A 25,997-nucleotide genomic window follows, 5' to 3' on the forward strand; every position below is an offset into this window, starting at 1 on the left:
TGTTGGATTGAGGTACTGTATATTTCAATGGGGCTTCTATCTACTTTGAATCATCACAGGCTTAATCCACGAGGATGGTCTTCGACAGCTCTGAGTAGTGCTTGAAGAAGCCAGTGAAGAGACGGATGGCATGTGCGACATCGTGGGTACCGCCGGTTTCACGGATGCTGTGCATGCTCAACTGAGGGTTACCCAAATCCAGGGTTCGTGCGCCCAGGGCGGCAGACAGCATAGGACCAATAGTGCTGCCACAGCTGGAGTCGTTGCGGACAACAAACAGCTGCAGGGGAACATGCTCGCCGGTCTCCTTGGTGGTCTTGCGAGCAATCTCCTCCAAAAGGACAATGCCAGGCGAGTTGGTGGCATAACGGGCGTTGGCGTTAATCTTGATCACCGGGCCCTTGTTGATCTCTGGCTTGTGGTCCGGCTCATACTTGCCTGCGTAGTTAGGGTTGATGGAGTGGGCCATGTCAGCGGAAACAAGGAACGAGGTCGACAGAGTCTGCTCATAGGCAGTCGACAGGTCGGCATCCTTGGAAGAGGAGGAAGGGAGGACAGACAGGCGGCGGATGATGGATGGAAGAATGTTTGAGTCCGCACCCTGAGCTGTGCGGCTGCCAATCTCCTCGTGGTCGAAGAGAGCAATGAGACGGATGGCGTCTTCGTTATCGAGAGCAGACTTGTCGGCAACCGAGTCAATCAGACCGACAGTGGCACAGAAGGTGCTGTTCAGGTTGTCCAGACGGGGAGAGAAGATGAACTCGTCCAGCATGCCACCGAGGCAGGACTTGTGAGTGTCGAACAGGATCATCTCGAAGTCCAGAATGTCGGCAGGCTTGACACCGGCCTCGGCAGCAATAAGCTCGACAAAGTAAGGGTGATGACGCTCGGTCACGGCCTTCAGGGGCGAGAATTCGCCATCCTTGTCGGATTCGGGAGCCTTGGTCTCGCCAGTGCGGTTGAGCTCAGCAGCAATCAACCCAGCAATGGGGAACAGCTGGGTCTCCTTGTTGAAAGCAAATGTCTCTTGGCGGTCCAGATGGATGGCCAGAGTCGGGATGCGAAGGACTACGACGTTAGCGAGTATCATACTTCAATTGGGTCTAGACATACTGGGCTTATCAATCTTGACCAGCTTCTGTACGATGGATCCATCGCTGGCGCGGGTCATCACTCGACCAGCGACACCCAGATCACGATCGAACCCTGGAGAGAATTAGCGGAAAGCCATGATTGAAGTTTTTTTTTGGTCAACATACAGGTGTGCCAGATGCCTCCGCCGTAGGTCTCAACGCCGACCTGGACGAAGCCTTCCCCGCTCTTCTTGCTCACGGGCTTGACCCGCAACACCGGAGAGTCGGTGTGAGCACCGATCATGGAGATGGAGTTACCCGGCTATATTCACGGTGAGCAACAGAGCCATTGATGTAATTGGATTGATACATACCTGCCATTTCTTGCCGATCGCGAAAGCCACGAGAGTGGTGGTGTTGCGAGTCAAGTAGTACTTCCCTCCCGGTTGGCAGGTCGACGCCCAGGAGTCTTTCTCCTATTGATGTATAAGACACATATTTCACACCATGTTCAAGATAGACATACCTTGATCTCTTGGAATCCAGCCTTGGCCAGAAGCTCCTTGGCTTCGTGGACGGCATGGAAGGCTAGACAGATCAGCGGCAATTCCACGTCATAGGATGGAAAGGCTTACGGGTAGGGGCGGCATTAACAAAGGACAAGAAGTCCAGGGCAGGTTGCTTAGAAGCCATTGTGGAAGTGGAGTAGCGACGAGAGGTGCCAAGAATGTAAGACAAAGGCCGTCTGAAGACCATAGCAGTGGATATACAAAGAAGTTGAGGTTTTCGCTTGGCGGTGACGGATATCACCGCTAAAGCCAACTATACATCTGAGCCAACAATATTGCAAACAAACAGACTAAATTGTATCAAATCACATTCTAAACGTTAGCGTAAACCCCACAGATGCCCCAACTGACTTCCAGGCGGAATTGATTGGTGATGCCCATCTGGCCCAAGCTTATTCGCGTCGCGTTCTCCCCAGGGCGCGTATTCGTCAAGTTTCGCGTCAGTCCAAGTCCAAACAGATCCCTCACTTCCCCCACTTTCAATGCCCGTTAAACTGCGCGTTTCTGTAGGCGCGTTTCTGTCTTTGTGCAGTAAACAAAGTGCAGTCTCGATCATAACAAAGAACCAAGATCAGGAAAACGGTTCGGCAACCAGCATGAAACTGTTAGAGAAATGTATAGTATCAAACGCTTAGGCTCCACTAAGTGATACATGTAGATCCGTCAAAGATGTTCATGTAAAGAAAGCAAAGGCCAGTCTATGCCCTGTCCGAATCGGGTTAGCGCACCCGACGCGTGACCCAGAGTCGCCCTGCGCAACTCCGTCACTCCCTTGGCTCTACACATGCCCTTGTTGCTTGAGACAGGGTGCTTCACGTCTTTCATGCTGAGGCATCTCAATTTACAATCACTAGGATCACAACTGACTTACTGGATCGCCATCTGGATCATAACAACACTGCGAGTCGAATCACCGCTCAAATAGCCGCAATCGACTCCCTCGTTTGACCCGTCAAAACCGATTCACTTCCATCGCATGAAATCTTCATTATCGTCTTGATCGGCAGCACCTTGTTTTCTGGGTCTCGCGGAGACAGGCACTGAGATGGCAGACGGAGCTCATAACTCAGAGAAGGCCGGAAATGGGACGGTAGCCAAGGAAACAATGCGGTCGCACATCTCAAATATCGTATCACCGCCTGGATCGAAGACGCCGCCAAGCATGCCGACGAAGCGCACAATGTATTTTCCGGACAACTCGGGGAATCGCCAACGGACACAAGAGGGCGCAGAGCCGGTCGATCCTAGTGCTCTGGCGAAGGCGCTAAAGGATTTTGAGAATGCTGGCAGTCGCAATGAGAGGACACCGACAGCTAGTCCATGTCGGAAACGGCAGCGTGTATATGGAGACCGGTATGTCATCCTTGACTTTGCCTGAAATGGATACCTGCGACGAGATTATCGGTGAGGTTCTGTGAAAACTGACTTGGATGTAGATTCATTCCAAACCGTGATGGCCAAGACTTACAAGCAACTTACAGTCTGCTGCATGAAGATGGTTGTCCTTCCACTCCATCCAAGTCTAAGAGACGCGCCCCTCACTCGGAGCTACATTTCCAAAAGAGTGCGTTATCGATTGGTTCTCGGAACAAGTGCTTTTGACTGACTTTGAGGCCACAGCTGAGGAAGCGAACAGGACATTTTCTCGAGTTTTGCGCAGCGAGCTCTTTGGAAATACAGTCCCACAGCCTGATTTGCATTCGGGATCCCCAGATCCATTGCTTGGCTTCAGCAATGGAATCAACGACAAGACCCGCTCTCATACACCCCCTCATGTCGCCGCCAATCTACCTCCCGCTAGCATCACCCCCACCACACCACACAAGAACCTCTTCAACTATGGACCCACACGGCCCGGCTCAGGACAACCGACTCCCTCAAAAACACCCCGAAGTATTCATGCTCCCAACCTGAACGTCCGCTCAGAACTCTACAGCCTCTCTCCCATCCGTTACGACAGCCAACGTATTCTTGAGACTCCTCGCAAGCAGTCCCGCTATGTCAACAAGGTTCCTTACAAGGTCTTGGATGCCCCCGATCTGCAAGACGACTTCTACTTGAACCTAGTAGACTGGGGAAGCAGCAACGTTCTTGGTGTTGGCTTGGCCAATTCTGTTTACATGTGGAACTCCCAATCCGGTAGAGTCACGCGGCTATGCGAGCTGAAAGATGACACCGTGACCAGCGTAAGCTGGATTCAGAGAGTAAGCAAAAGCCGCTAAAGCTTGCCCATGCATATCATGAAGACTAACATTGAACCTCAGGGCACACATCTTGCAATTGGCACAGGCAAAGGTTTGGTACAAATCTGGGATGCCGAGCACTGCCGTCGGCTACGAACCATGATTGGACATACCAATCGCGTTGGTGCTTTAGCTTGGAACGATCACATCCTCACCTCAGGTTCTCGGGACCGTCTCATCTACCATCGAGATGTCCGCTCTCCTGATCAGTATCTCCGAAAGCTTGCAGGTCACAAGCAAGAGATTTGTGGATTGAAGTGGAACACCGAAGATGGCCAATTGGCATCAGGAGGTAACGACAACAAACTGATGGTCTGGGACAAGTTAAATGAGACCCCTCTCTACCGGTTCTCAGACCACAATGCCGCAGTCAAGGCGATTGCATGGTCTCCTCACCAACATCACCTTCTCGCTTCCGGTGGCGGTACAGCTGATCGCACGATCAAGTTCTGGAACACCCAAACCGGTTCAATGATCAAAGAAGTCGACACTGGCAGCCAGGTCTGCAACCTTTCTTGGTCCAAAAATTCAGACGAGATCATCAGCACACACGGCTACAGTCAGAACCAAATCGTTATCTGGAAATACCCGCGCATGGAACAAATCGTCTCACTGACCGGCCACACTTTCCGCGTTCTCTATCTGGCTATGAGCCCTGACGGCCAGACAGTCGTTACAGGAGCTGGTGATGAAACACTCAGGTTCTGGAAAATCTTCGACAGACGTGCTACAAGAGACACTCGTCGCGAAGGCAGCAAACTAGCAGAATGGGGCACCATCCGCTAGTCCCGCCACTCTCTATCTCTAATTTGTCTCTCACTTGCATTCGACAAGGAGTTTTTCGGTTTGCGGTTTTGACTTGATCCCAGGGGGACGTCATTGCATGGTATGGTCATGGGGGGATTTGAATCTTCATCTTTAACGCGTGGGCATCTATTGCATCTTTTCATCGGTGCGATTCGGGCGTTTCGGTGAAAGTCCAGCGCTCAATTAAACGGACTACGCACTTTGCGTGTTTTTGTTTTATCGTTTTCATATTTTTCATTGCTTTTTTCCTCTTCTCTGTTTCTCTCCGGTTCGCCTCGTCTCTGGCTATTCCCTCGGGGCATCTTTTTCCCCCCAACTAGCTGGGCGGCTGGCTTGAAGTTCGGGCGAACCCTTTCATACACCTCTTTTTACTCGTGGCTTTAAGCGGCGGCGCTTGTGGTGTTTCCATCTGTTTGCCGGTATGCGGCATTGCGTGGCGCGGGGTTTCTCATTACAATTCTTCTTGATGACGATATGACTGACCCCTTCTTTTCCTTTGCGGCGCGGCTTTGAGCCTCGTGCCTTTTTTTACAATTTCATAGAAATCTTTAGCCATACAATCCTGCACTGGATATTTTCCATGCTAGGAATGAAATGAAAATTGCAATTGAAAATATCTTTCTCTTTGATCTCAAAGCAAATACTGTATCTTGCTGGGTATATATTGGCATTTCATTCAGTAGCCGGCAACCGTTGAATCATAGCAACATGATTTTTCCAATTGAACTTGGAACATTGAACAAGCTCGTGAATCTGAGCCACAAGGCCATAATGATCATCTCAATCTATTACACCGGATTCTTCGGCGCTTGGATTCTATGAAGGAGCGGATATCTGGACTTGATGCCCACCACTCGCGCCAGGTCCCGAAGATGAAGATGACCAAAGGGCTCCATAATTGGGACAAAGCGCAATCAAGTACCATTGGCTCTGGAGAGCCGAGGACTGAACCTGAATGTCCCTGGCGTATCGGATATATGTGGTCTAGTGGTATTTTACCATAGATTTTGGATCCCTTTCTTTTCCACTTAATATCAAATTGCTATAGTATATAGTGTGGACAAAAGACCAAGATAGTCTCAGTATGATCCTTATCCTGATCTGCACAGGGCGCCTCCAGGGCCGTTTGTGACAATGATTCAAGAGAATAGCATTAGCTGAACCCGGATTGTGCGTCTTCACGAATTTTACTTCAGCTATTTAGTCCCCTCTGCATTCATGTCAACTTTTTTGCTTTTCATAAATCTGTTTTTCAATCGCTTTTTCGGAATACCCGATGTCGCTTCTCGAAACTCGTGGGCAATGCTCGCGCGATCCTCGTTGCTCAATTTCGCGTACTCGCTTCGGCCTTGTTCCACCAATTGAATATCCATCGTTGATACGTATCTCCGGGCAAACCACTGAGAAACCTCGGCGTCCAAGCCTCCTAAAGGATAGGTGACTATGGCTGATACACCTAGCTCATACTGTAAGTAGACATGATATAAACATAGAAGAGGGCAGAGTTACCAGATAAAACCTTGAAAATACCCGACAGTATGTCGACTCCAATCCCAGATAATGCGCTTAGCGCACGATGGTCCCGAGCATTAGAAACAAGATGTGTGCCTAGGTTCGACACTCCGTCGTAAGGACCAAAGCACATTTCCTGATACAGTTATTACCACCCGGTGTATGAGTGCGGAGACACTCAGAAGCTTACCTTGCCACCAGCTTTCAGTCCGCTGGGGAGATCTTGAATATCATCCAGTGGTCTTACTGTGCGGTCTCCCCACATCTTCGGGGTGTTGTGTAGGCCTTCTGTCAGCGCCACCACTATGTGCACCGGCGCGCGAACTAGGCTGGCTGAGATTCGGGTCATCCCTTTTAGACAAACTCCAGCTCTCGAATCTCTGAATCGATGATCGTGTCCAGGGGCCTTCGGCTTGCTTTTGAAGTTCCTAGTTACTGAAGAGCCGATGTCCTCGAAGCCTTGAAGAGCTGAGCCAGCTGAATCAAGCATCGCCAGAGCCATACCAGAGATGGGATCCTGAGGTCCAACATGAATATGGTAACTACAAGGTCGTAGTCTTGTAATCTTAGTATAATGTGTACCAATAACACAAGGGTGAACTCACAACTCGAGCTTCTCCAAGTCAAGCAAACCCATGTCTACTAACAACGCGGAAGAAGTTGAACCGAGTCTGATATTGGTCTTCCGAATTCGCCAAGTCGCCGCGCTCATCGGAGTCAATGAACACTGTAACAACGACAAATTCAACTGTTTGTAGAATGAACGGATTCCAGCCTCAACACCGTCTTCGTCATTGACAATACCCCCCAATAAATGGGACCTTGCTTGCACAGAGCTCGTGAGTGCGGTTTCGATCGCGGCCGCAAGTCTGATGGCCGTGAGATTTTTGAAGGGTATTGGGTCGGGCCCTGCTCCTGCTCTGGCAATCATATTGCCCCAAAAAGGTTGATCCCCAAAGAAAGGTACGACGACTGACGGTTTTCCTGCTGCAATCGCTGCTGCCGTGGTGCCGGCTCCTCCGTGGTGCACCACGCATGAAACGCGCTGAAAGATCCAATCATGGGGACAATCCGCTAGCATGTGTATTTCAGGTGGCATATCTAAATCACCTAAGCCGCTCCAGCCCGCTGAAATGATAGCTCTCACCCCGGCGAGATGCACAGCCTCTAGGAGCAGTAACGTGAGCGACTTTGGGTCATCAATGACAATCGAGCCAAAACCGATGTAAATTGGCGGACTCCCTGCGCCAAGAAATGTTTGGAGGCTTGAAGGAGGAGTGTAATCGGAAGCCAACGGCAAGAAGTAGAAGCCTGATACTGATATACTTGTCCCCCAATCTTCAGGCTTTGGAATCAACGCGGGAGACCTAGAAGTCTCAGTAATATTACTTGTAGGCGGAGGAATGCATACCAACAGTAAGTATGTGGTATTGCTAATCGGGATACCAAATTTGGACCCGATGATCTGTTAATTTTTGGCAGGCCGAGAGTCTTACGTCTGAATGAGTTGATCGTATCACCCAGACCTTCCCAAATCAACTCTTCAAGGAGGATATATGAAAGATAATTTGTGATTTTTTTATCGAGGGAAGTGGATCGAATATTCGCCAAAGGATGAGGGAATGCTTGTGTCGGCGACCAGGGCATTCTGGTCATATCAGCAGAATTCTCAGATCACGATAGATAGACATACGTAAACATCAGATGAAGCGGGATCCCTAGCTTTTCTGCACAGTGCAAATGTGCAAACGAAGGAGGGTTCGCAATAATGGCGTTGGCAAGGAACGGCGTTACATCCTGGTCGTCTTCTCCTTCGTCCGGCTCGAAACATGATCTCCAGCATCCTTCAAGGATTTCACGTATGTCGTCTTTCTTCTCGCGAACAGTGCCTTCTCGAAGGGCCTTCATGCTGGGAAGAAGACCGGGGTTTTTTACCATATATGCCATCAATCTCTTTGGATCACCGCCAATGTTGAAGAATTCGAGGTCAACGTCCTGGACGAAAGAACGGAATGTCTCATGTGTTGCAACTCGAACACGATGACCTGCCCTTTTTAGAGCTACCCCCAACGCAACAAATGGCTGAATGTCGCCTCGTGAACCAACAACCTGAATGACTATGTTCATATGTGGTGGCTCCACGTTGACATTGCCATCCTCTGGTGTCCCCTGGTCTCTCAACAGGGGTATTTGCTGTGCTACACGCCACACGTGTCGCATGCCAAGATTGACCCGGCCATCCCCTGTCTAATTAGTAATTTATTCTGACCCGAACGGTGTAGATCATACCTAGGACTTCGACATCATCGGATTCAGAATTAACGGCAAGGCTACTGTTAGATCCCCTTTTCTCCATGCCGTTGGTCGTGAATAGTAGAGAATTGGCAAGTGGTCTTCACATTATATTGGACTGCCCTCGGACCTTCATCAAGAGCTACCTAAGGCAAAGATTGATCAGCAGCAATCTAATTGCTCATAACTCATAGTTGAGATCCACTACCATGACATCATATAAGGCTGGCTGGAACGCCCTCGGGAGGTCTTGTACGTCAAAATGCTTTGATTGTATCAAATCAACTCCAGTGGTCCTGCCCCGCATTGCTTCCGGACGTGCCGGGCTCTATTTGTTTTATCCATATTGGCCCTTGATCGACCTTGCGTTGACAAGATAGTCTGCTATAAAACCCTAAGGCCGCTTTCACCTATTTGTTACATCCTCTATGTTTTATTATAGGGTTCGCCTCAACGATAGAGGTAAAAACGGGGCGAGAAGGGGTGACAATTACTCGTATATAGATATCTACCTAAGCTTGGTGTTAGTAACCACACACAATGGTTCTCCTCGCCTCTTCGGCTATCAGCACTGGGCAACGCTCACGTCCTAAGTCAATGATTAGTAAGATTACGGCCATCTAATCTATATCTAAAACTTACCGTTGTCCCCGAAGATCTGGAGCTCGTTATGAATGCTGTTAACAAGCTAAAGTAGGTAGACTGGCAGAGAACATTCAGCCATTGTGAGGTGTTTTTATCGATAAAAATCACTAAGCCACATAGAAATCATCATCGCTCTTAGCCTTGATACCCTTAGTAATTTTCAAACAACATTAGAGTACTAATGAGCCAATGTTACTTGATTAACCGGAACATGCACTCGGCCCAGGCACATATATATTGTTGAGAGTTATGATGTATAGAGAGGTCTGTATGACAATGTTATATAGATTGTTTAGAGCTGATCTCCCATCAGTGGGGAGAGATCCACTATTTATGGGGCTTGACCAACGGATCCACATGTCTCACCCACGTGTATAGTGGACCTCCTTCATGGAGTTAATGGCAGTTTTAGATTTATCAGTGAACACTACAACAAACGCAACTCTTGACTCTTGACACTTGAGGCTGCAGAGGTCTGCAGTCAGGAACAATGAGTGCAGGCACCAGCACCATGGTACTGCAAGAGTGAGCTTGTGAAAATTGCTGCTTTTTGGCGTTACAGGCAGCGCGTATTTAAGCGCCTGTCACGCACTTCTCAACTCTTTAACCTGAAGGTTCATAGCCAATAAGGTACGTAAGACTACAACAATTTTTCCTCAACCGTCATTGACACCTTTCGAGGTGGGCAAGAAGAGTAGATAGAATCCACAGCCCAGTCCAGGTTCAAGCCCGCAAGAAAATCATGCGTCCACCATAATTGGTCTTAGCTAGGGTGCGCTAAGAACATAAAAGGACCTAAAACTTCCGCGGAAGCTGTATTCGCCAAAACTCCCGCTAAAGCTAAAAAATGGGTATTTCTCCGGGTTATCCCACTCGGAGGTTTGGATCGGAGGTTATTTTCGAGCACAGCTTCAAAACTTTCCGGACAGTCCCTTAGTCAACCAAAATCAACCTTTGGATCCTACGACCTTGGTTTTTACCGATCTAAAGGTACAAAAGCCTCACATCTAGCCCGCATCACTGTGGCATCCCGAGCCTGTTGTCCTGCTTCTCCCATCAAATCTTTTACATCATCAATCTACACCCAACTCTGCTGCTCAGGGCTCCTGAGAATAGAGCTGTCATCATGTCGCAAGAGGCAGACATGTGGGCTCAAGCCGACCAGACCACCATCAGCTCGCTCACAGGGTCTGACATCCCAGTCGAGAACCTCAAGCTCCCGGCAAACTTTGTCTGGGGTGCCGCCACAGCAGCCTATCAGGTTGAGGGGGCTGCTGCCCAGGATAGCAAGGGCAAGTCAATTTGGGATACATACTCACATCTCGAGCCTTCGCGCACCAATGGTGAGAACGCGGACGTGACATGCGATCACTATCACCAGTTTGATGAAGATGTGAAGCTTATGAAGTCGCTGGGCATGGACACCTATCGCTTCTCTATCGCCTGGTCTCGTGTCATTCCCTTGGGCGGTCGCAATGATCCAGTCAACGAACTTGGCATCTGCTTCTATAACCGCCTCATCGATTGCCTCTTGGCCCATGGTATCACGCCTTCAGTCACCCTCTATCACTGGGATGTGCCCCAGGCCTTGTATGACCGGTACAAGGCGTTCCTGAATACGACTGAATTCAGGGCTGATTACGAGCGATATGCGCGCTTGTGTTTCACCCGCTTCGGTGACCGCGTACAATCCTGGGTCACCTTCAACGAACCTTATATTATTTCCATCTTCGGACACCTCAATGGCAGCCTTGCTCCCGGTCACTGTCTCGAGGCTTCTACGGATACCAAGACGGAACCTTGGCGGGTCGGACATACTCTCATCCTATCCCATGCCTCGGTGGTCCAGATATACGCCAAAGAGTTCCAGCCGTCCCAGAATGGCAAGATTTCCATTGTCCTCAATGGTCACTTCTATGAGGCTCATGATGAATCTAAGCAAGCTGATATAGACGCTGCTCAGGTCCGGCTTGAATTCTATATTGGCTGGTTTGGCGACCCTATCTTCCTAGGCAAAGATTACCCGGCATCAATGAAAGAATACCTTGGTGCGCGGCTGCCGAGCTTCACACTCGAGGATCTCGAGCTCCTCAAGGCCACCTGTTCAATCAATGCCTTCTATGGCATGAACCACTATTCGACCAAATTTGCTCGTCAGCTCACGACGCCCCCAGCGGAGGACGATTGGACGAGGAAGATTGAAGAATCAGCTGTGAACAGCAAAGGCGAGGAGATCGGGCCGGCATCAAGTATGCCGTGGTTGAGGATCGCGCCTGGCGGATTCCGAAAGTTGCTCAACTGGGTCTGGAAACGTTATCACCTCCCTATCCTCGTGACAGAGAATGGCTGCCCATGCCCTGGTGAGGCCGATGTCAAGATTGCAATGGATGACCAATTCCGACAGAGGTACTTGGGTCTGTACCTAGACTCTATCTCCCAGGCTATCTACGAGGACGGCGTCAACGTTGAAGGCTACTACGTCTGGTCCCTGATGGACAATTTCGGTGAGCATACTCAATCTCTCTCTCGCCCACCCTCCTTCCCCTTCTTCCTGCCGGGCCATTGCTGGCTGCACCGTAAGCCTCCCGAGTGCTGACTAGTTTACCTCATAGAATGGTCTTCCGGCTACGGCCCACGTTACGGCATTGTCCATGTGGATTTCAATACTTTGAAGAGAACCCCGAAGAAGTCGGCTTACTACCTGCAGGAGACCTTCAAGACGCGTAGGAAGGGCCAGCCATAGAGTACAGCGACAATACCACTTGTCATTATCACAATTTCCTATTCAGAGTTACAGTCACGCTATGACAATTCAAGACGCAGAGCATCTGACGCCTTGGAATCAAGTTGAGATAAGATATCGAGGAGTACTGTGAAGTCGCGGCGGGCCCTGGCTGCAAGTGGCGAAGGCTCCTGGATTATAGGGAGCAAGCTCACGCTGACCAGGCGGACCTTTTCAGCCTAGTTTTAGAAGATAAATATTAGTCCTTTCTATGCCATGTCACACAAGTTCCAGGGTCAGGCGCTCACGCACACAAGGCTCTCCATTGATCTGCAGGGTCCAGAAGGGTACGGCTTGCAAGAACCGAACCATGTCGCGCGCAATCTCGGTCTTCCTGAGCACGAGCATCTCCTTATACCCTCCGACCCAAGAGAAGTACCCCATCTCTTCTAAGCTTCGCGTAAGATGCATCTTTAGGCTGTGATATGTTATCTGTAGGTCAACTATTTGAGCCGCAAATTTGTGGTGTGTGCTATCCACATCGCCCGCAGACAGCGCGGCACTGTCTGGGAGAAGATACGGTGGTAGGTCGTCGATACAGGTTGCAAAACGAACGTAGTCGTCGCTCAGAGTGCGATGGTCGGCTGGTGTCAAGCGTGGGTACGGCAGGTCTGGGTCGGGAATCTGACTATTTTTGATCATTCTCATGCGCAGCAACACGTCTGCTGCGCACTGCCAGAGCCGTATGCCGGCGTTAGAGCCTACGATTAACCTGTCGCTGGAATCAGTTTACAAGCCGCCCACATGCTGACCTGAACCGGGACCGTTTGACGCACTCGTTTTGCTCGCTCGTTGGATAGGCCGTTGTGATGGGGTTCTCGAACGAATAGTTGGAGATTGTGATAGGCATGGACCGGAGCACTGCTAACGACTTGTCCCCCGTGTATACCATCCAAAAGGCGTTGCGACGCATGTTCGCCTCGATCAGGGGCAACGAGGCATATGAGTCTTCATCATGGAGGCGCATTCGCTGGACCAGCCGAACGGCCTCGCCAAAGACGTGCCACGAGAGCACCGACCTCGCGCAGGTGTGCAGGCAGTTGGAGTGGAGGTACCGGACGGTTATGGAGTCGGCACAGGGATTCTGCAAGTCGACTTCGGCATAACTAGCAAGACAACTGCGCGAGGCCTCAAGGAACGTCTCGGCAAGGTGGTCGCCAGCCGGAAACAGGTCCGAGGGCACAAAGAAACAAACCTTCGCGCATACTGCAGTGATGAGAGTGAATGCGGACTCGGTTAGAGTGGCGCCAGGCGGCGATGTGCCGAAGTACTGGTTCAGCAAGCCGCGAAAGCTACGTTCGTGCACCGACATGCTGAAGGGAAAGATGTACCGAAAAAAGAGATCGGTGCACTCTCGGACCACCCCTTCGAGCGACGTCAAAGACGAGGAAGCCTGGGCGACGGCGTCGGCGAGAAGCCCGCATCGTTCGAGAGGTGTCAGACGATGAGGATATAGCGGGGATAGCGCAGCCGCGGCTGGGGAATCGGGAAATGACTGGCCTGCGTGGACAGGAGGCGAAACAATAGACACCGACGACCGAGTCGCGTCGAGCGGATTGTGACATTGTTGACTGGCGCCTTTTTGGACGTTGACGATATTACGGCGCCTAATCTTTCCCTTGGGCCCTCGCTTGCCCGGGGGAATGCCAAAGGTGCAGCCTTGACCGGTTCTACGGCAGCCAGTACACGAGTAGTCTATCGAGTCGCACTGGGGTGTTTCGCCGCGTTAGCAGGATACCACGGGCTCGTTTCTGGTTTCGCCGGCTCAACGCACCTTAGCCTTTTTTTGCCGGCAGCGATCACAGGCTCGATGGGAATAGTGCTCTGGCCCAGGGCCATGGGGTGGCATGACTGACAGATACGCGTATACGCCCTATAGATCGTTGGGATATAGTTGAGAAAGTGGAGGGCTTTTCCTCCGAGCCGGCAGTTGCGCAATAATTCTCCGCTAGTGGCTACAGGGCAGTAAATCCCCCCGGCGCCGTGCTATTCAGCCTAAAATCGCCGCCAATGGATGGTCATGGGTTCCGGAGGTTTCTCGCACTACACTCCAGAAGCCCCGGATCTTTCAAATTCTCCGATAGCTAACACCCTTAACCTCCGCGAGGTCTACTTCATTCGCTTCCCGCCGGACTATGCTTCCCCAGACTGTTGATATAGTTTCCCTGACCCAGTTCCGGCTTCTGATTCCCCGCTTTCAAGCTCACCCCTTCGTCTAGCGCAGTGGAGAGCAGTGGAGAACAGCATCTCCGCTCCCCCCGGGGTGCGATCTGGTTGATCATGAGCTATGGTAGGGCTCTATAATCTGGGGAGACGAGATGCACGATGCACACCCCGGTACTTAAACGTCGTAATCCGCCGCTTCCCTTTCCACTAAACTTTTCTATTCATATTCTGGCCTTGCAGCTAGCCAGCATCCGACAATCGTCTGGAATAACAGCCTCCATACTTGGCATCAGCTCGTAAGCAATTGTTGATGATGCATTCGCAATCCGACGCAAAGCAGCTCGCAGACCAGTCCGAGGTCATCCGCCTGCTCGAGGCCGATACGGTGCCCTGGTACCGGAAGCCCAACCTCCGATTCCTCTATTTCTGCCTCGTCCCCGCAGCGCTTGGTGTCGAAATGACGACTGGCTACGACGGCTCCGTTCTCAATGGCCTACAGGCAGTTGCCTCCTGGCAGTCGTGTAAATCCAACTTCGAGTTTACAGCCCCGACAACGGGCTCTTGTAGCTAACGAATGAGGTGCTAGACTTCAATACCCCTAGTGGCGCTCTTCTCGGTGTACTCAACGCGTCGTATAACCTCGGAGGCCTCATCACCCTGCCTATTGTCCCATTTTTCAACGACAAGTTTGGCCGCAAGCATAGCATCACGTTCGGTTCCGTCATCCTCATCATCGGTGTCATTCTACAGTCTGCTTCTCAGAATGGTTAGTTTCGTTTCACTCTGTCCTCTGCGCCTTGTGTTTGTATTTTTGGCAGCGAGCGCTGGCTGATCTCAGCGACAGTTGGCATGTTTCTTGCATCCAGGTTGATACTTGGCACCGGCATCCCTTTCGCTGTCTCAGGCGCCTCGCAACTCTTGGCCGAGCTGACCTACCCTCGGGAGCGCGCCGTTATCACTGGTCTCTTCAACACGTCCTGGTTCATTGGCTCCATCATGGCTGCTGGCGTAACGCTCGGCACCTACACTATGCCCAATGACTGGGGCTGGCGCATCCCCTCGATCGTACAGGCTGCTCCGTCGATCCTCCAGATCATCTTCATCTGGTTCATTCCTGAATCCCCGCGATGGCTCTTATCTAAGGATCGGAGCGAGGAAGCTTTCGACGTCCTTGTCAAGTACCATGGTGAAGGAGACCGCAACTCTGCATTCGTCATGGCCGAGTTCCACGAAATATCCGCACAGCTCAAGATGGAAATTGAAAACTCAAAGTCGCGCTGGATTGAACTCCTTCAGACTCCCGGAAACAGAAAGAGGTCCCTCATTGCTCTCTGTGTTGGTATCTTTACTCAGTGGTCTGGCAACGGCCTCGTTTCGTGCGTCTACTTCCTTGATTATTCTCCACGGGCAGAACGAGATGTCTACAAGCGGTGCTGACGGTTAATTTCTTCAGCTACTATCTAGCCAAGGTCTTGACAACTGTTGGTGTTAAGGATAAGAGGACTCAGAACATCATCAACCTATCTCTCTCGGTAAACTTACCTTAACGAAGCTGCGCTTCCTTGGAAGATGGTATTTGCTGACCCCCTTTCTTCTCAAAAGTGTTGGTTCTGGCTCTGCGCCACCGGAAGTGCCTTCTTGACCCGTTTCATACCCCGTCGTACCCAATTCTTAACAGCCTTCATCGGCATGACTGCCTTATTCTCCATCTGGACTGGTGTCAGCGCTGGCTATGCCCAACATGCATCACACTCTGCAGCCGCAGCCGTTATCGTCATGATCTTCCTATATACGTCGTCGTATAGCATTATGCAGCCATTAACTTACACCTATATTACCGAAGTATTCCCTTTCGTCCACCGTGCCAAGGGGGTGGCTGTTTTGCAATTCTTTACCCGCGGCAGCTCTGCGTTTAATTCCTTTGTTAACCCCATTGGTATGGATGCCCTCCAGTGGAAGTTCTACTTGGTCTATGTGGTACGTATACTTAGTATACACATTGTTGAGACCACCCAAGCTAACTTGTGGAAGGTCTGGCTGGTTGTTGAGACAACTATCATCTTCTTCCTGTATCCCGAGACTAAGGGGCCGACTCTTGAGGAAATTTCATACAGTAAGTAAACTACTCAACTCCTGGCAATTATTCTTCTACCGCGGAGTCCACTAACTCCTTTGTCCACAGTCTTTGATGGCCCAGAGGCAGGGGCCCACCAAAAGATCCAAGATGATGAGAAACAAACCGTCAGCCACATCGACACAGTGGTAGAGGTCAAAGCTGGGGTAGCAAGGTCAAATGTCCGCCCGTAGATAGAGGACTGTCTTCTTCTATTCTTTCGTGGATCATGCACCTATAATGCATTGAAGCATACTTTTAGCATGTCGTCTTATACTGTCGCACCTGGAAGAGAACTTGAGGAAGTCGCCATAGCAAGAGAGTTTTGTGAAGGACAATATTTACGTCAACTTGGAAGTCAGTTTAAACGAACCGTCTACCGTATGTATTTTATAAAGTTTCGTGTACTAAGCTCATATGCACAGCTATAGCCTAAGCTTCTTGTCTATTTGAGCCGATTCTCTTGTAATTCTTTGGGCCCCTTACCCTAGCTAACCCTATAATCTGCAGTTTTCGCAGAGCTCAAGCTTGTATCTGTAGTGTTTCAGGGCAGTATTCGGTCTACCTATGTAAGCCGACGAAAGTCTCTTACTGTGCTCACGCAGTGCATAGTAAGCAGTGCCGTTGTTCTTCTATAGAGGTCGCAGCTTATAGAAGCCAGGCAAACAGATACTACTATTATTGAGAGTATTGACGACTAAGGACCGGCCTTAATTATTAGAACTTGTTCCCGGCGCTCTTGCTCAATAATATGCATCAGTTGCTCTATCATCTGAGCGTCGTGCCGTGTCCGTTCCTTCAGTTCATCCCGTTCACTGATCCATCGTAGTCGTTGTCTCCAAAACTCCCACCGTCCCATTGAGAGCTGAGAGTCTCCATTCCATAGACTAGAATGAGGGTATCTTTCAGTAATAGAAGTTATTCCAGCAAGATTCATCCTATCTATAGAGCTAAATATGATCTGCCCAGCTATTTCGAACAAGGGGTGTCACTGGCTGTTAACGAAGGTACATATAGAGACGTGAGCGTAAAAGATGTCCACCGCGGGGATGTGATCCCGGATGCTTGGCAGGGTTGGCCTGATGCCTGATTCCCTAGGTTTTGACATGCTAAGTTAGAGACGCCAGTATGGTTACAGAATACAGAGTAATAATTAGACGATCCCTTATGATTAGACTAGTAGTTTACATATCCCTTCTATACTAACAATAGTACATACGACCACAGGGTGTGGAGAACAGGGCTTCCCGTCCGCTCAGCCGTACTTAAGCCACACGCCGGTAAGTTAGTAGTTAGGTGGGTGACCACTAGCGAATCCTTACTGTTGTATGTTTTTTTTTGGATCTTCTTTTGTTTCACTTGTCTCCAGGAGATCTTTTTGAATCGGCTCTTTCAAGTAATGTCAAGTGTCAGACGCATGCGTGCGTCACTTGTTTGGGACCATGCAGTTACAGGGGTACTTACCGCCCGCCCTGCACTGATCTATTCCGGACCCACCTCCTACCTCCCTTTGAACCCTACGACGATACTCCGAGAGCGCCTGGCGAGACAACTATTTCCTCCAAGAAAACTGCTCCTTTCCATGCGGTGTTACTCCCCATTCTCTCCGAAATCGCCGCTGCTTCATGTGTGTCTCCAATTATGTATATATCATCTCTCTGTGCATCAACTCCTCCAACTTCACCTTCTGCATCTGTGATCAGTGAATACTGTGCAGTTCAGTTGTTGTTTCCTGATCCCTTGGGAAATCTACGGAGGAGATATTATCATTAGCGTTGACTTATATCTTGCCTGTATATCATTTGACTTACCTTGGGAACCATAGCTCTGGAAAGAGAATCCAGTTTGCCCCGTTCTCGTTGGCTTCGTGCATGTATTTGATGCCTTGGTCGGTGGATGACTTCAAGTTTGGCATTATGCCCGTTCAGCTGTAGCTTTATATCGGCAATAGCCAGTTGGGAGTGGTGCTCTGACCATTGTAAGTGTGAGGTTGTCATGTTTGTTTGCAGCTACATCAATATTGGCGCATGCTGCACATGCAAGTATAAAAGACGTCCACATAATTGCTCTTTGAAGGGTTGGAAGCTTTGACTGTGATGGCCTTTTTTGGCTAAGACCTAAACGACATATTTATACTTCATTTGGTCGATTATCGTTCTGATCACATAGAGGTGTGCCTGTCTGCCCGAAGTTTGGATACTGTGCATCGAGCTGTCCTTCACCTTATCTTGAGGTTTTTTCTAATGAAAGTAGTCACATAGACTACTCTTCCAACCTTGAATGAACTTCTCGGGATATGAAGATATATCAGTGACCTTGCCGATCGGCTTGACATGTCCAGTCAACTGTCACTCGGTTGCACGGATAACTAGACATTCAAATACCCTGGTGTCATTTATTACCGCTCTACCGTCCTTAACTTTCTGTGCGTATATCAGCCATAAACTTCCGGTCTTATCTCTATCGGCCAACACGGTTCCCATGCTTCTACACAATGAGCTAGAGCTGGAACGCCTAAAAGTGACACTAGCACAGGTATAAAAAACACTGACGGAAATTATCCTGTATACATAGGCACATATAGCCAAGTAATGTAAATCCAAGTCAATATCCGATTAACTATGCTACACTGAATACATTCATGGATGAGCCCTGGCCCACTTTTAGGGGCCCAGATGACGAACAACAAACGAAAAAGCTCGAAAAGGGGGGATTTAAATAACAAACAAAAATCTATAGAACCAGACGGGCAGGCTCCACCGAGAGAAGAGACTTGATACGCTCCAAGAATGCCTTGGCGCGCACCTCCTCACCAGCCGGAACGGTCAGGCTGAAGACATTGGCAGCAGCCTCGGCCAAACGCTCAACGGGAGCTGAGGGGGCAGACTTCTTAACGGAATTAGCGCTGAGGAAGTCAATCAGATCCTCCTCGACAGGCTTGGGCTGGGAGAGAGTCTTGGGAGCCTCGAAGGCGTTCAGCTCGGGGATGTAGTCACCGCGAGAGGTGTTGATAGGCTCAGCGCCGAGAAGTTCATCGAAGAGCTCATCAGCGGAGCGGTTGGAGCCAACGCGGGGGAGTTCGTCGTTGGCGAGGTCGGTGGCTGCGGCCAGGAAGCGGGACAGAGGGACTGTGACGCCCAGGTTGTCCTGGATCTTCTTCTGGGCGGAAAGCACGGCTGCGAGGGAGACGGAGATAGCGACTGAAGTCATGGGAGGGGGCGCGGCGACGACTTCCTTCTCTACTGGGGCTGGCGCGGCTGGTGCAGGGGCCGGGGCGATCTTGATGTTGCTCAAGTCGAGGTGGGCGAGCTTGGCCAGGGTTGAGGCCTGGGTTGATGGGTAGTCCGACGCGATCTGCCCGAGGTAGGCGAGGACATCACCCTTGAGAAGACGGCCCTTGGGTCCGGATGCTGGGATCTTGGAGACATCGTCCTTGGAGATGCCCTTTTCACGGAGGAGCTGGGCGACCGAGGGGTAGAGCGGATAGGCGGGGTTCTGGGTTGTGGGAGCGGTAGATTGGAAGCCTAGAGACAATAATTAGTTCGAATTGGTCTCATGTATTGTATAGCAAGCAGTCCGGTCAAAGAATCCAGCCGAATGGAGAGCGGCTTTCTTTCGCGGAAAGAATATTGCTTCTGTGCACGGGAAACTCACGCTTGCTGATACCGAACACCTTGGGCTGGCGACGGGCAAACATGGCCGGAACTTGGCCGACTGTGATCCGGGCTGCCATTGTGTATAAAAGGAACCTGGAGGGGTTTGGAAGTTTGGTGGAGGTGTTGCGGATGGAGATCTCCAACCGGTGTCGCAACTCGCCGCGGAAGCTTTCGAAACGAGCAGGATCAACCAAGAGCCCACCACCACGGAGAGGCGCGCAAAGTCCGGAGGTTCAATTTGTTCGAGTTTGAGAGTCTGGTCACGAAAGCGATTGCAGGCCGGAGGTGTTGAGGGCGTTGGGAGCTTCACCGGCGGCCGGGACGGGAACATTTTTCTGCCGCTGCGGCTGCTTTCGACGTGTCGGGGCTTTCCGAGGAGAACAACGGTCAATTGATTCTTGTCTTGGTAAGTTACTTGATTTTGTCATTGCATTGGCGCTCTGCGCTCAAATGGCTACGCGCTGTGTTGTTGTCATGGCTTTATTAACGTTATGCATAGGCCCAACACAGTGATGTCGGTCAGACCACCTACCTTCCGCGTACTATGCCGCCAGTGCCTTGGACAACCAGCACGGCCGGGCTTACAAACGAAATCGGGCTCAGCATGGCGTTACTTCAATTCAAGTGCGTCTCACTCGGCCAAAGGAGTCCGCAGAACCGTTGATTCCCCGTGGACATCGGCCGGACACAGCTCCGGGGGTAACAGAGACCCTCGCGCCCTAGCAAAGCTGGAAGCGAAGGTATTACACCAAGGGGAGATGGTTTTGTTCCAGGCTCCTTCCCATCGCACATATAAACTGACCGCGTACGGATTGGCCGGGTTCTGTTTCGCCTATTCGCTCTACAACTCGAACGAGGTCTTCCGGGATCCTCTGGTTCCTCGTCCGTACTGGCAAAAGGCTTTGTTCGGTGGTATCTGTGTTGTGATGAGTGTCATGGGTACCGTGTTCATCGCCCGGACAGGCTCTCTGGTCAAAAGCATCAAAGCGGTCAAATCCAATGGCCAGATGCGTGTGCTCTTCACGGTTCAAAGCATGGCACCTTTCAAAAAGCCCTATCGGGTTGAGGTGAGCCCTGGTGAGATTTTCTTCAAGCGCCAGATCACCGTCTCTGCGGAAGCTGCTCAGCGGTTTGAGATGGAAAAAGTGAGACTTGGCCGTGGGATTCAAGAAGAAATCAAGTTCTTCAAGTCCCCAGCAAAGAAGCTGAGCTACATGGGCTGGCAGATCTTTCAGTCCCTGCGCCAGGTCTTCACGAACGAGGACTTTATTGTCGTGCAGGTTGCTGGCCGCAAGACCCAGTTCCGTGTCGACTCCAATGGCTATGTCTCGGATGAGCTCTTGAACTTTGGCCGTATCGTGAACATGAAGATGCCATTGCAGCGTTGATCTAATCGTTGGATGTCTGCCTTGAAGCGATACGAAGGCCATTAGCACAGCTTTGATATCCCTTTTTGTACATCATTTTGGCCCTTCCTGATGGGCAACAGCGCAGCATTTGTACCACTATCAAACAGTATATAAAATTGAATCACCATAAATGCATTGCTCAAGACCTATAGTCTCATATTGTTTTAGTTGGGTTGTACTAGACTTGTCGCAAATAAAGTTGTGATCCACGTGATGCTCCGGCGCGTCGATGGACGCGGTCTCCCCGTTATCGCGCCCCTCCCAACCATCTTTGCCCACACGTCAATCTCCCGCACTAACAGTTGCAGAGCTCTGCTTGAATTCCTCACTGCGTGGCTCCCTCAGGGAAGCGGCCGGCAAGATGGGAAAACTCATTCGCTTGGAGCTTTTCAGTACGTAACACCGAAAGTGCGCCGCGAACATGAGCTAACTTTGTCAGATTTCAAGTCCTACAAGGGACACCATGTGCTCCTATTCGGAGATGCATATTTCACGTCAATTATCGGACCGAACGGGTCTGGCAAGTCGAATTCGTGAGTACTTCTCGGCCTTATTTGAAGAAACGTGTGCTGACACGCAATAGGATGGATGCCATCTCGTTCGTTCTAGGAATCAAGTCGTCCCATTTGCGATCGACCAACCTCCGCGATCTCGTCTACCGTGGTCGTGTCCTGCGCACATCCAAAGTCGATGGAGAGCCAGCCGCTGAAGGCGAGGATGCCGAGCAAGAGGAGGACCAGGACAATATGGATTCCACCCAGAACGCTGGGGTCAATGATCCGAAGACCGCTTGGGTTATGGCAGTCTATGAAGACGATGCGGGCGAGGAGCAGCAATGGCGCCGATCTATCACCAGCCAAGGTGTCAGCGAATATCGCATCAACACCCGGATCGTATCCGCCCAGCAATACAACGAGGCTCTCGAGGAGGAGAACATCTTGATCAAGGCGCGCAACTTCCTTGTGTTCCAGGGTGATGTTGAGGCCATTGCGTCTCAGTCTCCTCGCGATCTTACGCGGTTGATTGAGCAGATCTCTGGCAGTCTGGAGCACAAGGCTGACTACGAGAAGTTCAAGGCCGAGGCGGAGGAAGCCGCAGAGCAGCAAACCGTTCAGCTCAATCGTCGGCGAGGCATCAACTCCGAGGTTAAACAGTACCAGGAGCAGAAGCGAGAAGCCGAAAACTACGCCAAAAAGGCCGAAGAACGCGACCAGGCTATCATCACTCATATCCTATGGAAGCTATTCCACTTCCAGCGCTTGATTGACGATTCTAGCGCTGATATCCAGAAATACCAGGATGAGCTTAAGGAATACCGCCGCGGTGTCGAGAAGTACGAAAAGAACGTTGAAGACGCCAAAAAGGATCATGCTCGAGTTGGTAGGGATGTGGGAAAGGCCGAGAAAAACATCACCAAGAAGGAGCATGAAATTGAAGAGCTCAACAACTCGCTTGTTCCTGTTGACGAGAAAATCGATATCACCCAGAAGAAGGTCGAAAGATACGCTTCGAAGATTGAGGAAATTGGCAAGGAACGCACATCCCAATCCAACAACCGCAAGCACCTCGAGAAGGATCTCAAACTTGTTGAAAAGGCCCAGGCTCAATGGGAAGCCGAATGGCAGAAGACAATGAGCAAGAAGGGCGGCCAATTGAGCGAAGCCGATCAACAGGAGTACCACAAGCTCAGAGAAGAGGTCAATCGACGTTCATCTGCAGATTCTTTGAACCTTGACAACCTCCGCCGTCAGAGAAAGACGGAAGCTGAAGCTGTCAACAGTTTGAAGGGCAAGTTTGAAAACACTGAGTGGCAGCTGAAGTCTTTCGAATCCGAGGCGCAGAACATGGGCGAGCGCAAGTCTTCGCTCAACGACACAATCACAGCGACCTCCAAGGACATCGACCGCAAGAAGAAGGAGCTGAATGCGTTGACCTCAGAACGTTTGAAGGTCTCGCAAATGCGCACCGAGCTAGAGGAAAAGCTCCAGGTCGTATTGAGGAAACTGCTTGAAGCCGACGATGGCAAGAAGCAGACCGAGCGCGAGGTCCGGGCCAAGGAATTGATTTCGACCCTGAAGCGCATTTTCCCCGGTGTCAAAGGCCGCGTTAGCGACCTCTGCCGACCAAAGCAGAAGAAATACTCCGATGCGGTCAGCACTGTGCTGGGTCGACACTTTGACGCCATCGTCGTTGACAACGAGAAGACCGCCAAAGAGTGCATTCAACATCTGCGTGACCAACGCGCAGGACAGGCTACTTTCATCCCACTCGAGACTATCCAAGTCAAGGCATTCAACTCCAACCTGAAGGGCATGCACCGGGGTATGCGTCCTGCGATTGAGACTGTCGACTACGACGAATCGGTTTCCCGAGCGATTATTTATGCCTGCGGAAATTCTATTGTATGCGATGACCTGGCCACGGCCAAGTATCTCTGCTACGAAAAGAATGTCGATGCCAAGGCGGTCACCCTGGATGGTACCGTCATTCACAAGGGTGGTCTCATGACTGGTGGACGTGGTCTTCAGCAAAACTCCAAGCGCTGGGAAGATTCCGAGGTTGAAAATCTGTATAAGTTGAAGGAAAAATTAATGAGCGATCTCGGAAACCTCCCCAAGAGTCACCGTCGGGGCTCCGAGGAGGAAAATATACAGGGTGAGCTTGTCGGCCTTGAGCAGCGTCTTTCTTACTCCCGTGAGGAATTAAAGGGCCTTGAGAGGAACCTTCAGAGCAAGCGCAGCCAGCTGGATTTCACCAAGCAACAAATGGAGGACCTGCGCCCTAAGTATACCGAGCGGAAGGAGAACCTTGACGAGCTCGATAAAATTATCGAGGCGTCCCAGGCTTCTGTCAGCACAGTGGAGGATGAGGTCTACCGCAAGTTCTGCAAGCGTCTAGGATACGATGATATCCGGGAATACGAAGCCCAACAGGGCTCCATGCAAGAAGAAGCTGCGCAGAAGAAGTTGCAATTCACCACACAGAAGAGTCGCATTGAGAACCAGCTCAGCTTCGAGAAGCAGCGTATCCAGGCAACCGAGGACCGAATCAATAACCTCAAGGCCCAGTACGAGCGTGACCAGAGCCTGATCGAAGAGCTTCAAATCCAGCAGCAGGAAATTCGTAACCAGCTTGATGAGTTCAATGCCGAACTTGAACTCCTCCGGGAGGCTCTCGAGGAGCAGAAGAATATCTACGCCCAATCCGCAGAGAAATTGACCGAGCAGAGGCGCGAACTCCAGAAGCGCAGCAAGCACGTTGAGGCGGCATTGAAGAATGTTAACGCACTCGAAGCGGAGATCCAGAGGAACTCATCTAGTCGTTATGCTCTTCTGCGCCGCTGCAAACTTGAGGATATTGATATTCCTTTGACCGACTCTTCAAGCGCCCTGGACAAGCTTCCTATCGATGACCTTGTGCAAGCCGCGGATCCCGATGCAATGGATGTGGATGAGGCTGACGGGCTGGACGATGCTCCTATGGTGCACGATTATGGCATTGAAGTTGACTTCGAATCTCTTGGAGAGAGTCTCAAAGAGGTATGCACAAATCATAACCACGTTTAATTTCTAATTCTAACTGTTCTATAGGAGGCTGATGACAAGCTCGAGGATGAACTACTCGAGAAGGTCCGTGTTCTCAACAGTGAGCTTGACAAGATGGCACCCAATGCCCGTGCTATGGAACGTCTTGAGAGTGTCGAGAACAAGCTTCGAAGCACCGAAAAGGACTTCGAAGATGCCCGGAGGTCTGCACGAAAGGCCAAGGATGAGTTCGAGTCCGTGATGAAGCAGCGTTCCGATCTGTTCAACAAGGCCTTTGCGCACATTTCCGAGCAGATTGGCCCGATCTACCGTGAACTCACACGCAGTGCCAACTACCCGCTAGGTGGACAAGCGTAAGTTTTTCCCCGCCTTAGTTGTGTATCTTTACTAACAATTTACAGTTACCTGGATATTGAGGACTCGGATGAGCCCTACCTTGACGGCATCAAATACCACGCCATGCCTCCGCTCAAACGTTTCCGAGACATGGAGCACCTTTCCGGTGGTGAAAAGACCATGGCCGCGCTCGCTCTGCTCTTCGCTATCCACTCGTACCAGCCTTCGCCCTTCTTCGTACTAGACGAGGTTGACGCAGCCCTCGACAACACCAACGTTGCCCGCATTGCCAACTATATCCATGACCACGCTGCACCTGGCATGCAGTTCATCGTGATCAGTCTGAAGACAGGTCTATTCCAGAACAGTGAGGCGCTCGTCGGTATCTACAGGGATCAGGTTGAGAACAGCAGCAAATCGTTGACACTTGATGTGAGTTTCTTTCCTTTGCACATACCCTTCCGTATATTCCATCATACTGACAACTATTTTTCACAGCTTCGAAAGTACACCTAAGTCCTCTAGATGGGATATATGCGGATTTTAGTGATAACCCTTTGCTTTGAGATTTCTTTCTTCATTTGTAGATTATTAAGTCTAGCTGGAGTGTTTCCCTGTTTTTACCGGAGTCAATTGCTGAGAATCCGGAATTGTCTAGCCTGGCATTTCTTTCTATTGACGAGGCAGTTAATTGATACCAGTTCCGTATTGTTCTTTTTTTTGTTCCCATCAGTTCCCTGCTCATACTCTTATCTCTACGGTTCGTCGCTTACTGGCCACACTTCGTATCAACCCATAGCTCCTGTGGTGCTGATGATATCAGTAGATCTATATAAAAACCTGGGCATG

At 50.5% G+C, this 25,997-nt stretch overlaps 10 protein-coding genes across 10 annotated transcripts, besides 3 other annotated features; 5 read left to right on the top strand and 5 right to left on the bottom strand.

The window, feature by feature from the left end:
• Nucleotides 1-61: 61 nt before the first annotated feature.
• PENARI_c006G07281 (M18 family aminopeptidase) lies at nt 62-1,766 on the bottom strand (the record flags this gene model as incomplete). The annotated part of the gene is made up of 6 exons (XM_022630435.1): nt 62-1,068; nt 1,114-1,206; nt 1,260-1,395; nt 1,448-1,549; nt 1,600-1,661; nt 1,709-1,766. 6 exons carry the CDS (start codon nt 1,764-1,766, stop codon nt 62-64), a joined length of 1,458 nt encoding a protein of 485 aa, XP_022489529.1.
• Nucleotides 1,767-2,687: 921 nt separating this feature from the next.
• On the top strand, nt 2,688-4,671 carry PENARI_c006G11783 (WD40 repeat domain-containing protein; the record flags this gene model as incomplete). Its single annotated transcript, XM_022630648.1, has 4 exons — nt 2,688-2,995; nt 3,079-3,206; nt 3,263-3,846; nt 3,907-4,671. 4 exons carry the CDS (start codon nt 2,688-2,690, stop codon nt 4,669-4,671), a joined length of 1,785 nt encoding a protein of 594 aa, XP_022490050.1.
• Nucleotides 4,672-5,892: 1,221 nt separating this feature from the next.
• On the bottom strand, nt 5,893-8,560 carry PENARI_c006G11403 (glycosyltransferase; the record flags this gene model as incomplete). The annotated part of the gene is made up of 7 exons (XM_022630629.1): nt 5,893-5,900; nt 5,966-6,133; nt 6,268-6,340; nt 6,395-6,746; nt 6,810-7,571; nt 7,898-8,447; nt 8,494-8,560. 7 exons carry the CDS (start codon nt 8,558-8,560, stop codon nt 5,893-5,895), a joined length of 1,980 nt encoding a protein of 659 aa, XP_022489732.1.
• A 518-nt stretch (nt 8,561-9,078) lies between these two features.
• Nucleotides 9,079-9,085: a sequence feature (Short protein (PENARI_c006G03249, OGE54556.1) was converted to a misc_feature.).
• Nucleotides 9,086-9,138: 53 nt separating this feature from the next.
• Nucleotides 9,139-9,154: a sequence feature (Short protein (PENARI_c006G03249, OGE54556.1) was converted to a misc_feature.).
• A 56-nt stretch (nt 9,155-9,210) lies between these two features.
• Nucleotides 9,211-9,220: a sequence feature (Short protein (PENARI_c006G03249, OGE54556.1) was converted to a misc_feature.).
• A 1,047-nt stretch (nt 9,221-10,267) lies between these two features.
• Nucleotides 10,268-11,884, top strand: PENARI_c006G07857 (glycoside hydrolase family 1 protein; the record flags this gene model as incomplete). The annotated part of the gene is made up of 2 exons (XM_022630461.1): nt 10,268-11,645; nt 11,754-11,884. 2 exons carry the CDS (start codon nt 10,268-10,270, stop codon nt 11,882-11,884), a joined length of 1,509 nt encoding a protein of 502 aa, XP_022489874.1.
• A 59-nt stretch (nt 11,885-11,943) lies between these two features.
• Nucleotides 11,944-13,762, bottom strand: PENARI_c006G02937 (fungal specific transcription factor domain-containing protein; the record flags this gene model as incomplete). Its single annotated transcript, XM_022630230.1, has 4 exons — nt 11,944-12,102; nt 12,176-12,635; nt 12,700-13,593; nt 13,698-13,762. The coding sequence occupies 4 exons, from the start codon at nt 13,760-13,762 to the stop codon at nt 11,944-11,946; spliced, it is 1,578 nt and encodes a 525-aa protein (XP_022489557.1).
• Nucleotides 13,763-14,402: 640 nt separating this feature from the next.
• On the top strand, nt 14,403-16,396 carry PENARI_c006G02051 (uncharacterized protein; the record flags this gene model as incomplete). The annotated part of the gene is made up of 7 exons (XM_022630182.1): nt 14,403-14,610; nt 14,676-14,855; nt 14,934-15,465; nt 15,543-15,621; nt 15,692-16,066; nt 16,121-16,202; nt 16,272-16,396. The coding sequence occupies 7 exons, from the start codon at nt 14,403-14,405 to the stop codon at nt 16,394-16,396; spliced, it is 1,581 nt and encodes a 526-aa protein (XP_022489924.1).
• Nucleotides 16,397-17,920: 1,524 nt separating this feature from the next.
• On the bottom strand, nt 17,921-18,117 carry PENARI_c006G10617 (uncharacterized protein; the record flags this gene model as incomplete). The annotated part of the gene is made up of 2 exons (XM_022630590.1): nt 17,921-17,951; nt 18,014-18,117. The coding sequence occupies 2 exons, from the start codon at nt 18,115-18,117 to the stop codon at nt 17,921-17,923; spliced, it is 135 nt and encodes a 44-aa protein (XP_022489781.1).
• Nucleotides 18,118-18,935: 818 nt separating this feature from the next.
• On the bottom strand, nt 18,936-19,935 carry pdx1 (uncharacterized protein; the record flags this gene model as incomplete). The annotated part of the gene is made up of 2 exons (XM_022630318.1): nt 18,936-19,726; nt 19,857-19,935. The coding sequence occupies 2 exons, from the start codon at nt 19,933-19,935 to the stop codon at nt 18,936-18,938; spliced, it is 870 nt and encodes a 289-aa protein (XP_022489946.1).
• A 435-nt stretch (nt 19,936-20,370) lies between these two features.
• Nucleotides 20,371-21,246, top strand: PENARI_c006G09199 (uncharacterized protein; the record flags this gene model as incomplete). The annotated part of the gene is made up of 1 exon (XM_022630527.1): nt 20,371-21,246. The coding sequence occupies one exon, from the start codon at nt 20,371-20,373 to the stop codon at nt 21,244-21,246; it is 876 nt and encodes a 291-aa protein (XP_022489524.1).
• A 382-nt stretch (nt 21,247-21,628) lies between these two features.
• On the top strand, nt 21,629-25,664 carry PENARI_c006G08323 (cohesin subunit SMC1; the record flags this gene model as incomplete). The annotated part of the gene is made up of 6 exons (XM_022630483.1): nt 21,629-21,659; nt 21,707-21,800; nt 21,851-24,806; nt 24,858-25,165; nt 25,214-25,580; nt 25,647-25,664. 6 exons carry the CDS (start codon nt 21,629-21,631, stop codon nt 25,662-25,664), a joined length of 3,774 nt encoding a protein of 1,257 aa, XP_022489538.1.
• Between the last annotated feature and the right edge of the window lie 333 nt (nt 25,665-25,997).

Source organism: Penicillium arizonense (assembly GCF_001773325.1).
Source record: "Penicillium arizonense strain CBS 141311 chromosome Unknown PENARI_contig006, whole genome shotgun sequence".
NCBI lineage: Eukaryota > Fungi > Ascomycota > Eurotiomycetes > Eurotiales > Aspergillaceae > Penicillium > Penicillium arizonense.